Source organism: Rhinatrema bivittatum, chromosome 3 (assembly GCF_901001135.1).
Source record: "Rhinatrema bivittatum chromosome 3, aRhiBiv1.1, whole genome shotgun sequence".
Classification (NCBI taxonomy): Eukaryota; Metazoa; Chordata; class Amphibia; order Gymnophiona; family Rhinatrematidae; genus Rhinatrema; species Rhinatrema bivittatum.
In genome coordinates this window covers 514,179,089-514,194,473 of record NC_042617.1, presented here as the reverse complement: position 1 = coordinate 514,194,473, position 15,385 = coordinate 514,179,089, and the positions used below count along the sequence as shown (strand labels likewise).

The following is a 15,385-nucleotide window of genomic DNA, read 5'->3' as shown; positions in this document are numbered from 1 at the left end:
CACTGGACCACCAGGTAATTTAACATTTTGGGGAGGTTTGGGAGGGTGGGGGAGGGTACAGGATTGGTTTTAAAGGGTCGGGGTGGGTTTAGTGGTTGTTTTGGTGTGCCGGTTTTCCCGCCCTCCCCCCAAATAATTCCCGTACTCGATTTAACGATTTTTCACGATAAATCGAGGGAATTCCTATTGTATCGAGTCCCTTACCGATTAATGATGATTTTAAAATTATCAGACGATAATTTAAATCGTTAAAAAACGATTCACATCCCTACTACTATATGCAGTAAAATATGGATTCTGACATCACAAAATAGGAACCTGACCCGTATTTCCGCAGAAATAGAGAGAAGATGAACTTTGGTCAGAATAGCAATACTTGACTGAGTTATCTGGTCTGCCAGCATATACTGTTTAAACAGACTTCTCTAAGAGAATAAAAAAAATCTCTCCACAAACAGAACTGACCTAAGACAATACAGGTGAGGACAGACATAAGACCTGCAGCAGAGACTAGTTCTGCCTGACAACAGGTCACCCCAATTCTGAAAGACTGTGTTATCATACAGGTCAACTCACAGGTTAACTCTATCACACAGCCAGGTCAGCTCCCTGGTCAAGATGACTCTCCAGGGGGGTCGAACAGTGCAAAGTGAAAAAGAGACCCCATTTCTACTTCAGTTTTACTATGCATGAGTTCTTGAATATGGATATCTTGGTTTTTAAATACAGCTTGGGAGAAGGGTTTGGAAGGGTAGCAGTGAAAAAGGTCCATTAACACCACCAGAAGGTGACACCTGAGCCATCACTCTCTGTCCCTCCCTACAGCCCAGCGGACAAGTATCAGCATACTGGATGTCACTGCATGTAAGAGAGTCTCCTGCCAGTTGCCTAGTAGCCCGAGTCGAACCTATCTCTTTCTTATCTAGGGATCAGACTAGTCCTCTTAGCCCAGCAGATGATGGAGACCCAGATGCATGTTCCCATTGATAGAGACAGCCTCCATGAACTCCTGTCTATCTCCCGGCTCTGCAACATAGACATCTCCCATGGTGAGACTAATGGCAAACTTCTAAAGTTATGGGGATGGTTAGCTACATATATTAATAACATCCTAAGCAAGTCAAGGTTATTCTGACATGTGTTGCTCTGAGCTCACATTACCTGCTAAGCTTTAACCTTTATAAGTAAATGCTGTGTTTCTTATCTAAGAGGCATAAGTTGTGTGTATTATTCTGAGTAGTAGGTCTGAACATGTCTGAAAATAAAGGTCTGGTTCTGAAATAAACAGTTGTCCTTTCCTAGTCTTCTCAGATAATATATAAAGGTAAATAAGTAATAATCTTCAATAGTGTTGTCCCTCCTGAGAGAAAGAGAAAGGGAAAGAGGAGAAAAGTGGGCTGTAACCAACAGGCTACAGAATACCATTAGAATTCCTTACAGTACTTTATATCATCAGCAATTTTCAAAGTGAAAGTACACAACACATATAATTTACCCACATTGAGCAGAGGCATTCCCAGGGATGGGGACTGCTACAACACATCCACTTTACTGTTAATTGTTTAATGCTTTTTTGTGCTTGTTTTTGTATTATCAGTTGTTTTTTTGTTTTGATACTGCATTGTGCAAAATCTGTGGGTTAACGTATCCAGTGACTTTGCAAGTATCCATATTGTTGTGAAATTTCTCCCTATGTTTCTGAGTTGAACCTGTCAAAAAGTAAGATTTGTCCTGGAATGTACTGTTATGGCCTACCGTAGGCTTCTGTGTCCCAGATTTGCCAAAATATCCCACATACCGATAGTTTTGATGACAGCTTCCTGAAACATTCTCTCTTCATGTTCTTTGATAATCTTGGTGCCGATGTTGATCTTGGAGTCATAGCTGCCTGTCAGCTCATAGTCAATACTAAGCCGAAGCTGTCTTAGTAGTGTATTAAACACCTCCAATACTGTCGGGCCTGAAAAAACAGAAGAGCAACAGCAAACAAAACAAAACAAAACATTCAGACTGAATATCTGGAACAAGACAAAGAATATACCCGCTACTGTAAGTACATAGAAATCTCCCTGACACTCAAGGGCTGGCAAAATCATTGTAAAACCCATAGTTTTATTTTCTATTTTTAACAAAATGCATAGTAAACATAAATCAAAATATTACTGCAGCTTTGCCTGTCACCTATTACAATTAGGAATGGGCATTTGGGAGAAACGGAATAGGAAATGAGACAAAATTTCCTATTTTGTTTTGGATCATTTTCAAAACAGAATAAGTTACATTCCAATTAAATTTCATCAGAATTTTGTTTTGTTTTGAAAACATATTTTAAAAAAAAGTCTCCGGTCGGGCCTAGGCCTTGGCCAGAAACTAGGGCCTTACCAAGGAAGTAGGCCAAGACCCAAAACAGGGGTCCTGATCTACACCAGAGCACAACTCTGGTGCCTCGACCTAGGCCCAGGCCCAGGCCATGGCCCAACGAAGAAGTCATTTCCTATACCCAAGAAGGATGCTGGGGTCTCATCTGAGGCCCTGGCCTGATTCCAGGGCCTAGGCCAAGATCTGAGCAAAGGTCCAGGCACAGAACATTTTCCAGTGATACTACACCCACCCCATATGGAATATCCTAGTGGTTATAGCAGTGGACTATGAACCAGGAGACCAGGGTTCGAGTCCTGCTGTCTCTCCTTGTGACCTTGGGCAAGTCACTTTACCCTCCATTGCCTCAGGTACAAAAACTTAGATTGTAAGCCCTCTGGGGATAGAGAAATACCTACAGTACCTGAATGTAAACCGGTGTGATATCTCAATTGAGATCGAATGTTGGTAAATAAAAATAATAAATAAATAAAATAATAAATAAATATGAGACCATGTCCTGGCCTGGCTGGGGCCTTGGCCCGGACCCAGACCCAACAACAGGGGTGCAGCTCAAAGGCTAGCTCCCAATGTCAGGGTCTTAGCTCAAACCCAGATCCAGACCCAACATCAGGGCCCGGCCCAGATGCCATGTTCCTACTCCTGGGCCTCAGCTTAGGCCAGGGCCTGGTGCAAGGCCTGATGCTGTGGCCCGGCCCAGAGGCAAGTGCCCATGCCATGACCTCAGCCCAAAACCGTGGCCTCGGTCTAGACCCAGGCCTAATGCTGGGCACAGCCTGTAGGCCACGTCCTGATGTCTAGGCCTCAGCCTAGGCCCAGACCCAGGCCCAACACTGCGGCCCAGTCTGGAGGCTAGGTTCCAATGCCAAGACCTTGGCTCAGACCCAGGCCCAACACCAGGGCCTGGCCTGGATTCTAGGTCCCAACACCTGGGCCTCAGCCCAGGCCCTGAGTCTAGGCCTCAGGGCTCCTCTTCAATATCTTCTTTCTTTGGCTCTTTTTCACCAACTAACGCTGTGAACTGGGGTCATTGCTCCAGAGTTAATTAGCTCTGGTGCAAATTCTCCAGTAGAGGACACCATTTTGATGTACAACAGTTGAATTAGTTGCTGCACATCAAAATGGTGCCCTCTCCTGGGAGAATGCACTGGAGTTAATTAATTCCAGAACAATCCCAGAAGTTGGCTTCTGTTGGTGAAGAAGGGCTGAAGAAAGAAGATGCCGAAGAGGAGCTCCAAGGCCTGGGCCTGACCCTGGGCTGAGGCACAGGCATTAGGTGCTGGCCTCTGGGTCAGGACGCAGCATTGGTCCTGGGCCCGGGCCCAAGCCCAGGCCTAAACCAAGGCCCATGCATCAGGATCTGGCCTCCAGGCCAGGCCTCGGTGTCGGGCCTGGGTCCAGGCGGAGGCCCCAGCATCAGGACGTAGTATCAGGCCTTGTGTAGGGCCTAGGCCGAAGTCATGGCAACCTACTGCATCCTAGCGTACACATGGCTTCGATCTGGGCCTAGGCATCAGGACCTCATGTAGGCCTCGGCCACGGTAGATTGCTACGACCTCTGCCTAGGCCCTGTGCAGGGCCCCATTTGCGGATCCTGGCCCTGGCATTTTTCTGGGTGGGAAGGATGGAATTGGGGCTCCAGAGGCCCTGGGAGGCCCCGTTTCCTTTTTTTTCCCTTTTATGTTTTTTTTTCCAATGTTTATTTCATTTTTTTTAACTAAAGAAATGAAATAAATTTTACATAAAACTAAATTCTTGGGGGAAAGCTACCCCAACAAAATGAAACAAAAAATTTAACAAAATTTTCCTCTAGTCCCACCCCTATTTAAAAGCACAATTTATTCCTCTTTTGTTCTCACTAGTTGCTCATTTAATTATTTTTCCAAGTATATGACATCACTTAGTAGTATATTAAACCACCTGGGGACAGATGCAGTAAAGTGCAGTTATGCCATTTTCATACAATAAACTCAATTATCACATGAAAACAATATCTTCCTGGGTACAATGCATTTATTGTTTCTATTAAGACAGGACAAATGGCGTCCATTCTTTGTGCACTAGACATTAACATTTCTTAATATGTGAATATGCTAATGTACATATAAAAAGGAAAGGTGGATGGGAATCCATTCCACAGGGTCAGTTTGGACGATAGCGGCATTTTAATTGACTGCTTTATTCTGTGCCATGAGGGTGGCTGGGTAGAGAGTGAGAAGGGAGAAAGTATAGGGGGTCCCACCTAGGGAGGGAGAAGTGTTGAGGTCCATCCTGGGGAGGAAGGATTGGAAGAGGAGAATTATAAAATGACTGACCAGCTAAGGTGGAAATCCAACACTACTGTCTTTGTTGGAGAAATATTTATATTACCTAGCTCCAAAAAAAAGGTTACAAATTTCATTGTCACCATGGTATAGCTTCTGAAGAAGACTAGTTGCCATGACATGGCCTAGAAGAACACAACATTATTGATCCCGCACTGAAATTTGAGCCAAAAAGACATGACTTCTATGAGGATTGCTATATTTGTCCTTTTGGACATGGCAGAGGGATCTAGGCATTTAAGACTAGCTGGTAAGCTCAGGTCATGTAGCTTGCACAGAAAATAGTATACTATACATAGGGACGGTAACTTTAAAACAAGCACGCGCGTGCCCACGTACACACGTATATGGATGCAAACACACATGCGCATGAATTTTATATTGTCTGCGTAATTGTGCACACATTATATAAAATATACTTAGTCATTTTGTGTGTGCTCCCAATTTTAAGCATTTGCAGGCATAGTTTCCTTAGCACTTGTCGGCTTTTACATGTGCAAATGAGCACATTTTAAAACATGCACGCATGAAGGAAATGACCAGTTTTACCAATTAATCTTGGTCTTCCAAAGTCATCACTTAGACCATTGCAGATTTTGCAGAATTCTGCTGCCAGGCTCATTTCCGGTACGAACAAAAGAGACCATATTACCCCTGAGCTTGCCGAACTACATTGGCTACCAGTCGAATTCAGAATTAAATCTGCCGTGCGCATGTTATTAAATCCAGGGTCGGCGCGCGCAACTTGCACGGCTCAGCGCATGCAACTTGCGCGCGCTGAGCCACGCAGCCTGCCTCCATTCCCTCCGAGGCCGCTCCGATTTCGGAGCGGCCTCGGAGATAACTTTTCTTCTGCCCCCCCGCACCTTCCCCTCCCTTCCCCTACCTAACCCGCCCCCCAGCCCTATCTAAACCCCCATACCTTTGTTGAAGAAGTTACGCGTGCCGGCCAATGGCCGGCCTGCGATCCCAGGCACAGCGGCAAATGGCCGCTGGGCCTGGAGACTCAGGCCATACCCCCTCCCCACCTCCGGACCGGCCAGGACCGCCCATGCCCCGCCCCTTTTCGCAAACCCTGGGACATATACGTGTCCTGGGGCTTGTGCGCAGCGCCGAGCCTATGCAAGAAAGGCTTGTGCGCAGCGCCGAGCCTATGCAAGATAGGCTCGGCACGCGCAGGGGCAGCTTTTCGGGAGTTATGCATGTATCTTACGTGCATAACCCTTTGTAAATCTACCCCTGTGTTTGCAATGCTATAAAATTTCAACTCATGCACATAATTATTGGCCTCGGCCTGGACCACCCCTTTTTTACACAAATACATTTATTGGCATATCACTGTTTGCATGTGCTTGTGTGAGGTTTATAAATAGCACTTGCATGAATATCTGCTATCTGCATGAGCATCTGCTATTTTGTGCAAGCACATCTCTTAAAATTCACCTTTATTGGTTTAGCATGTCTATTAAATCATTTCTCCCACGTTAGTGAATGCAAACTAAAATTATCACATACCCTGCATTTAAATGAAGAAGCATCATATTCAAATCAGGCTTTAGTGGGAATGCAGGAAATAGCATTAGAGATGTGCATTCATTTATCATGAATTAGGCAATTTCAAAAAGTCCCTGGTGGTCCAGCAGGGGTCCTGGAGAGATCTCCTGCACTCGCGCCGTTGGCTGCCAGTATTCAAAATGGCGCCGATAGCCTTTGCCCTTACTATGTCACAGGGGCTACCGGTACCATTGGTCGGCCCCTGTCACATGGTAGGAGCACAAGATGGTGCCAGCCGTCCATTGCTCCTACCATGTGACAGGGGCCGACCAATGGCACCGGTAGCCCTTGTGACATCGTAAGGGCAAAGGGCCATCGGCACCATTTTGATTCATAGCACACCCGACAGCCCGACGGCCCAGAGGGAGAGATCGGTCTTGGGACCCCGCTGGACCACCAGGGCTTTCAGTAAGTCTTGGGGAGGGATCGGGATGGTGGGGGGGGGGGGGGGGGGTTGTAATACAGTAAATTTGAAGGGTTGGGGATGGTTTTTTTCCGGGGGGGGTTTTTTTTTTTTATTATTCATTTTTCCGGGTTCGGTTGGGTTCCAGCTTCATTTTTGCCGAAAAACTGAAACCCGACCAGACCCAGAAAAATGAAAATCATCTCTAAATAGCATAGTATGTTGTCCTACATGTGCTGTTCTGCATGTGCTCACTAAGGCCTAAAATTTATGATCTACCTTGCAGATGGTGCTAAATTTTTAACATGCGCATTGCCTCTTGAAATCTCTTAGCCCAAAGTGAAGGAGCCGGATAGCATGGGGGAATTCATCCTCCAAATCTCCTCATAAAGGTTGAATCCTTCCTTAAAATTACTACTTCCCCCAACCCAAAGCAGGATCTGAGATCCTTAAAGGCACCCCTTCCCCAATTCCCCCCCCCCCCCCCCCCTTTGGAATGAGTGATCTCAGTCTTCACTGGGAGGAGAAAGTGAGAGCCCTCCTGCCAGCACCACTGAATGGCACTGCTACTTGTGTGCACCTAATGCCTTCATTTGAAACAACTTAAAGCACATGTGTACTTTGATATCCACATAGTAACCTGATGTTCAAACACAAACTATGCAGGTAATTTGTGTTTGAATATCAAATTGGTATGTGGAGGCTGAACAGTACGCAGTTATGTTGCCAGTTAGGCCCTACATTGAAAATGTATCCCTTGGGGCGTGCTGCAGTAAGTGTTACATTTTCAATCTGCTGTTTTTATTCCAAATTTGAACAACTAATTATTCTACTTTGCTGTTTTTTTTATGTACCTTGTCAATCTGAATCTCAAACATCAACAACTCACCCTTTGCAAATTGTCCAAAATGCTACAGCTCGGATGTTATTCAACCTACCACGTAGAGAGCACATCACACTTATCTTGCAGCAGCTTCACTGGCTACCAGTATCCCATCGCATTACTTATAAAATTTTGACAATTATCCATAATAGGGGTGTGCATTCGTTTGCAATGTATTGGCAATCTGCAACGTATAGGGCCATATTCGTTGTATTCCTGGGGAAGTGAAACGTATCGCGATTCCCACGAATACAACGAATCTTCACCGAATTATTCGGCCGTCTAAAGGAGCGAATTTAAACAAACCCCCCATCCTCCTGACCCCCCAAGACTTGCCAAAACTCCCTGGTGGTCCAGCGGGGGTCCGGGAGCGATCTACTGCACTCACGCCGTCGGCTGCCGGTATTCAAAATGGCGCCGATAGCCTTTGCCCTTACTATGTCACAGGGGCTACCAGTGCCATTGGTCGGCCCCTGTCACATGGTAGGAGCAATGGATGGCCGATGCCATTGGTCGGCCCCTGTCACATGGTAGGAGCACAAGATGGCGCCGGCCGTCCATTGTTCCTACCATGTGACAGGGGCCGACCAATGGCACCAGTAGCCCCTGTGACATAGTAAGGTCAAAGGCTATCGGCGCCATTTTGAATACCGGCAGCCGACGGCGTGAGTGCAGTAGATGGCTCCCGGACTCCCGCTGGACCACCAGGGAGTTTTGGCAAGTCTTGGGGGTCAGAAGGGTGGGGGGTTATAGTTAATTAAATTTTAGCTGGGAAACGAATAAGAATGGAATGCATGAATGGATCGGAGGCCCCCCTTGCCGAATGCAACGTATCTGCCCCTGACGAATACGAATACCGAATGTAACGTATGCGGTCCCTCTGCACATCCCTAATCCATAACCTGTTATACAATTCTAAATCAATCTGGCTTTGCTCCTTATTGAGAATCTACAAACCCACCAGACAGCTTCGATCTATGGACAAATGTACACTAGAAATTCCGTCAGTAAAAATTGCAAGTTTAGCATTAACTCGAAAGCAAGCCTTCTCCATTGCGGGCCTGATCCTGTGGAACTCCCTCCCCGAACAAATCCAATTAACCGCAAATACCAAAGAATTTAAGAAAGTTTTGAAAACCTACCTTTTTACCACTGCTTACAACATTCAATAACTATTACCCTCTACTCCACAGACTGTTTTGTTTTCCAGACTAAATTTTAATGTAAATGTGATATATTTTATAATTGCTTGTTTTGTCATTGAACTATGAATGTTTTTCTGTAAACCACTTAGACGGTCAGACTACTGTCCTTTTTGCGGTATATAAAAACTTTAAATAAATAAATAAACAAATAAATAAATAAATAGATAAACATTACATCACAACAAACATAGCACAGTTACACTCCCTGGCCAAATGAAAATTAAGGGGTAGATATTCAAATGCTATTTAGCCGGATAAGTTAGACTTGTCTGGCTAAGTAGCGGCTGCTGAATATTCAGCAAAGTAGTTAGCCGGATAGTCAGAGGATGGGCAATGGGTGTAACTGGGCGGTGCTAACTTACCCCTAGATTCATCATTCATCTCTATTTATTGCAGAATGATGTGTTGGGGAAATAAAAGGGGCGGGGGATATAGTGGGCAGCCGGAAGCATTGCGGCAGTGTGGTTTTGCCCGCCGTGGTGCAGCTGCACCACACACTATTGCCCCTATATCGCCACGGGAAAAGGTGTAGTTATTTCCTACAGTGCTGATGACAATAATGTGAAAAACATTATCACCCGCAGCTCTGCTGGGAGATAACTCTGCCCAAACCTCGGCCACACTCCTCTCCTTCCCCTAATTTGAATAATACTGCCACGATGCGACAGGTATCGCACGTGGTAGGGCATGTGCGATAAGGCCCTACTGCATGCAATACCAGCACATCGCACAATAAAGACTGACCCTGTGAGCTGGATAAGTAGTAATATTCAGACTTATCTGGTTAAGTTAAACGGATAAATTAGATGTGCCCCATAGCAGGTCTAAAGTTAGAAGGATAAGTTTAGCCAGCTAACTTTATTACTTATTCAGGTATATTTAGCATTATTGCCATGCTGCTGATGTAAGTTAGCCAGACAAGTCTTATCTGGCTAAGTTACATAGCTGTCTAGATTTATTATTATTATTATTATTAATAAAGTTTTTTTTATATACCGACGTTCATCAATGATATCACATCGGTTCACAGTGTAACGCAAAACAGGCACCTGGGGTGGCGCTTTACATCGAACAAATATAACATAGAACAAAAATAACATGTTAACAAGAAAGTAATTGAGGGGGGGGAGATATAAAGGGGGGTATAGCGTTAAATTATTATAAGCAAGATTTGCAAGTATATACAATATGTACAATAATGGGAGGTAACATAAAATATAACATTGGGCAGAATATGGAATGAGAGGGGGGTGACGGGAGGAGGGAGTAGGGATGGAAAGGGGGGGAGGGTAACGCAATGGTGAGAGATAGGGGAAGTTAGGTGTATGCTTTAGTGAATAGCCAGGTCTTAAGCTTCCGCTTGAAAGTTTTTAGGCATTCTTAGGCAATTTAAATATTGGCCTCTAAGTATTTATACATAATCCAAATCAAACATTGCATGCAGTAAAAATCTGAAGACTTGAAATGTTCTTTCTTCATACCTACTGATCCACTGGCTGCTATTACAGCGGCCTCAGAGAGGACCTCCACAATCCCAGCACGCAAGGCAGCAGCACTTTTGCTGTTGGCATCCAAGTGTCCTAATAACTGCTGAATCACTAAGTGAGAATGCTGAGGCTAAATTTAAAAAAAGAAAAAAAAACACATTTAGTTCTATCCCAGAATCTTATCATACATTTATTTATTTAAAAAGATTTCTTAATTGCTCTTCCAGATTTAAAAAATCACTCAAAGCAATGTACAATCATTAAACAAAAACAAAATATATAAAACATCACATTAAAAATAATAGTAAAACAAAATAAAATAAAATAATCACCAAAACATCAAACCCATCTTATACACACCTGTTGATACCTTCCTTAAAAACTCTGCTGCAAATCTGACGTTACCCTCCCTTCTTAATGCTAACCTTCTCATACAGGATGTCCTATCCTAACTTTTCAGAAGTTTACTGAAAAACATTGTACATTTTCTAATCAAGATCTTCTTTTATGGGTTTGATTTACTAAGGCTTTTCTCCTATTCTTCATAAAACCAACAGCAAACCAGAACTAACACATTTGGTTGACAAAGAACATTAGTCCATGAAGTTGAACCAAATTAGAATAATCCAGAAGAAAGCCATGAACCCTATGAGCTTTCACAATTCTGTTCTGTACATAAAAAAAGCTTCCTAAATTCAAGACGGTGATTAGAACAAATCCTTGGAGTAGCACCCATGACATAGAATTTCAATAAGGGCCATCTCAGTGATGTAGCATCAGCATTGCATCCAGCCATGCAAGAAACCCAGATTTAATTCCAACTCCTCAGGCTGGCAGCTTTATGGAGGGAGTTCCTCCCATCATTCCACATCAACATCCATTGGCAACAAAAAGATACATTTATGACAGGATCCAGAAGAAAACATGGGTTGCATCTCTTGGCTGGAGGATTGCTGCAGTGTAGTGAGGCTTAGCCGAAGAAAGAGGACTTAAGGGAAAATTCCCATTACCACAAATGAAGGCACAATGCCTTATCCTCAAATTCTCCTCCCCCTCCAACTAATCTGCAATAGATGTAGCAGAAAGCTAATCCACCTGGGCTGGATGCCTAGGAGTCAGAGGACTTGAGCAAGCCTTATAAAGAAAATAAAATCTCAGAATATCTGAATTTCTGTTAATACCATTAATCTCTATGAATTAATTCAATTAGATTCCATACTGCTTATTGAATTGGTTAGCTCTATCTTGGTCAGCAGAATATTGCACAATATAACTATCAGTATAAACCAAAGGTGAGCAAACATTTTGAGCCTTGCCTTCCCCTTCCATCCATACAATTTGTTGGACCCCCCCCCCCACCCTCCCACCAAAGTTGGGTTACATTGTGTATATAATATATATTTATGTGTGTGTGTGGGGGTGTGTGTGTGTGTGTGGGTGTGTGTGTGTGAAAGTTTCTCACCAGCCAATCAGCTGTTGAACCATTTGAAAAATAGCAGGCAATCACACTGCCAGCCAGAAGCTCAAAATCCAGTTTTGATTCTCTTCAGGTTGCTGATAGGAACAATCAGATACACACAAAGAGAGGCAGATATCATGCCACATTCAGACAGGCACCTCACAGTAACAGCAGCACAAACTCTTTCCACTGCCAGACACATTGTAAAAAAGACACTCAAAATGTATACTGCAAACTTATCATAATATAACAGTAGTAACATCAAGAACTCAAACAAGAACCCTACCTGTGAAAAAATAGCACTGTAAAGATCACACTGAGTCCCAGAAAACCAATACAGCGCCTACTGGGGAAACGAAACAAACCCGTTTGCTAAGATCTCTACACAAACACTATACGCTAGCAAAATCTCTCCCTTAGTCACACAGAGCAGAGACAGATCCTCAGCAAATACAGAATAAAGGATCACATATTAGAACCAGCAATATGCAGACAAAAGCTGAAATGGAAACTCTAAGAAGCCAGACTCTGTTTACAGTATAACAATGAAAACACAGAACCACCATTCCTCATAAAATAATAAAATCAAGAAACATAAAGCATCAATTATAATAGTAGAATCATACTAATAAAATAATACATATTTCAAAACTACTGACAAATACATCAGGAGCAAGATAAGGATTATTGGAACTGAAAGAAACAGAAACAAATTAAAGTCATATATTTTTTTTTATTTCCCAAGCACCAATAAAATATTTCAAAGCAGCGTACATATCATATATCACCCAATAATTAAAACTAATGAGGATAAAAAAAGCCCCTGCTGTCCATACCTGGGAATTTGATTTCAAGGATTAGGGGGCTAGAGGGACACCCAAACTTTATCCTCTCTCTCTCACACACACACACTCGCATGTTCATTCTCTCTCACATATATATACATGTTCTCATACATACTCACATACTCTCATTCACAGGCTTTAAGTCCCTCTCCTCTCCATGCATACAAAAGTTCTTACTCCGCCAGATTTCCTCATACACACACAGGCTCTTACCCAAACAGACCCCCAGGCAGGCACCCATTCTCTCTCTCACACTCACACACACACACACACACACACACACACAGAACCACAGGCAGGCACTCATTCTCTCACACATACAAACAGACCCCCCAGGCAGGTACACATTCACACACACACACACACACACACACACGCGCTCCCATTCATACACATACATACACACACACACACACACACACACACACACACACACATACACACACACTGAAGGCAGGCCCCCCTCTCTTTGTTTTACTGACAGCCTCGGAGCCTCTCTCATTCTTGCTGCTTCTATCACTGCCACCGCATAGCTGTTGAGGAGGAGCCAATCACTCGTCCCTGCTTCTGGCATTGAAGCCCATTCTGCTGCCTCCTCCTTTGTGCAGGCCCCGTGATATTAAAACTTGGCAGGACTAGCACTTCCTCCATGCTGATCCTGTGCATCGCAAGATCAGCATAGAGAAAGTACTACTCTTATGAGTTCTAATACCGCAGCCTGCACAGACAGGGTGTCCTTCTCTGTTCAGCCAGGAGTGGAATGAGGTCCACTGACGGCTGTATGGCCTCTCTCTCTGTTTTTCGGCTGCTGGTAGGATCGGGTCTAGACCTAGGCCCAATGCCGGGGTTCCCACTGGAGGTTGTGTCCTGATTCCTGGGCCTTGAACTACACCAGGGCCGGAGCCCAGGCCTGATTCCATTGCCCAGTCTGGAGGCCGGTTTCCAACGCAAGCTGATGCCTTGGCCTAGGCAGAAGCTTGGGCCTAGGCCTGACACTGCAACCTGGACTGGAGGCCAGGCCTTGATGCCTGGGCCTCAGCGTAGACTGGAGCCCAGGCCCAGGTCTGATGCCATGGCCCAGCCTGGAGGCCGGGTCCCAATGCCGGGGCCTCAGCTCAGACCAGGCCCAATGCTGAGACCCAACCCAGTGGCTGGGTTCTGATGCCTGGGCATCAGCCTAGGCTAGGGCGCAGGCTGGGCCCTGGCACTGGGTCTTGGTCCGGGCCAAGACCCCGGCATCGAGACCCAGCCTCTGTGCCAGACTGTGTCATCAGGCCTGTGTCTGGGCCTCGGCTTATGTTTAGGTCCAGGCAACAGTTCCTGGCCTCTGGAACAGACCCCAGCATAGGTCCAGGTTAAGTCCCCAGTCAGGACCCAGCCTCTGGGCTGGGCTGCAGCATCACCTAGGGTGAGGACCAGGGTCAAGACCCGACCTCCAGTCTGGGCCATAGTGTTGTACTTGTGTCCAGGCTCCGGCCTAGGCCTCAGAATCAGAACCCGGCCTCTGGGCTGGGCCATGATGTTAGATTCCGACCTAGGCCCCTTGGTCTTACTTAGGCTGAGGCTGAGGTTGCGGCCTGGCCTAAGCTTTACTGGTGGATCCCCACCAGACTAGTTAAGTGGGGGCTAGGGAGGATCCTGGCCCTGGATTTTTCGGAGTGAGTGGGAGAGAGGGACGGGAGTCCTCATTTTTATGTTTTTTTTATATGTATATATATTTGATTCATTTTTTTTCGCATGAATAAAACAAATCAAACATTCCATGACCGAAATTCATGGGGAAAAAACCTCCTGAAAATGAAATGAAAAACAAAAATTATTATTTTTCCCTATATATCCCTAATTGTAATGTTGATTTTAAATGTTTTTAGTCTAAATACATATTTGATATATTTTAGTTTTGCTTTAACTGTCTATGTTAGAGAATTGTCCATCTTAGTGGTTATTTGTCTTGATCTAATGATTATGGATGTTTTAAGATGTAAGCTTCTCTGGGCTATAGCAGAGAGTGGTATATAAATGCCAATAAAGATAAAAATAAAGGCAGCGTGGCAGCAAAACCCCCAAGATCATCCTGTCAGTCATCTGAAAATTCTGGGAAACTCAGCAAAGGCAGATTGATTTTCAAGACCAACTTTTCCATCAACTCTGGCTCCAGGCTTGAATGAGGAAGGCTCACTATATCCCCAGCCATTGAGAAGACACTGTCTAACTATAATACCTTCTTTTTCCTGAGTTTACTCTCAGCACTATCAGTATCATCTACTTCCCTCACCTCTTCAGTAGAAGCTAAAATGCAGTGGACTAGAGCTCCAAAATTCTCTTAGGCTATTAGATCTTTGATATCTTCTAATTCATGATTCTTCTTCAAAATCACTTTTTTTAAAATACTGCCTGCAATGCCTCAGAAGCAGTAATCATGAAGGTGCATACTGTTTTGGGTGTTGTACTTCTGCTGCCCTTGTTTTCACCCCTGCCTTGCAAATACCAGCCTCAGATGGCTTTCCCATTTTTTGCTGCTGCGCCAAAGCAAGAGAGAGAGGAACAGGTGGTGGTGGTACATACGCTCCCAATTTTAATTGCCTTATGGTTTGAGCTGGGTTCTACCTCTGGCTTTCTGTGGCTAAAATGTGTCTTTTCTAAGTTTGGGGGCAGGATTCCCTTTTTTCTCACTGCTGCTAGTACTACTTGTACTTTTTACAAGCTGGTATGCTCTGCAGCAACACTCAGTCCTCTACCCCTGCCATTTTATTGCCCCTCTGCCATTTCTTCCTCTGCCCTTTACTTGCAGTGTCATGATATAATTGGAAGTATCTACTGGGAGTTTTGATATCACCATATCTTTT

At 44.5% G+C, this 15,385-nt stretch overlaps 1 protein-coding gene across 3 annotated transcripts in view; it reads right to left on the bottom strand.

Moving 5' to 3' along the window:
- EFR3B (EFR3 homolog B) overlaps positions 1–15,385 on the bottom strand; it is a 455,199-nt gene that overhangs the window by 142,013 nt on the left and 297,801 nt on the right. For all 3 annotated transcript variants that reach the window (XM_029596199.1, XM_029596200.1, XM_029596198.1), the window contains 2 exons: positions 10,230–10,365; positions 1,799–1,960 (listed from right to left, as the gene is read on the bottom strand). In XM_029596199.1, the coding sequence (XP_029452059.1) occupies positions 1,799–1,960; positions 10,230–10,365 (298 nt within the window). The remainder of the gene's footprint in view (positions 1–1,798; positions 1,961–10,229; positions 10,366–15,385) is intronic.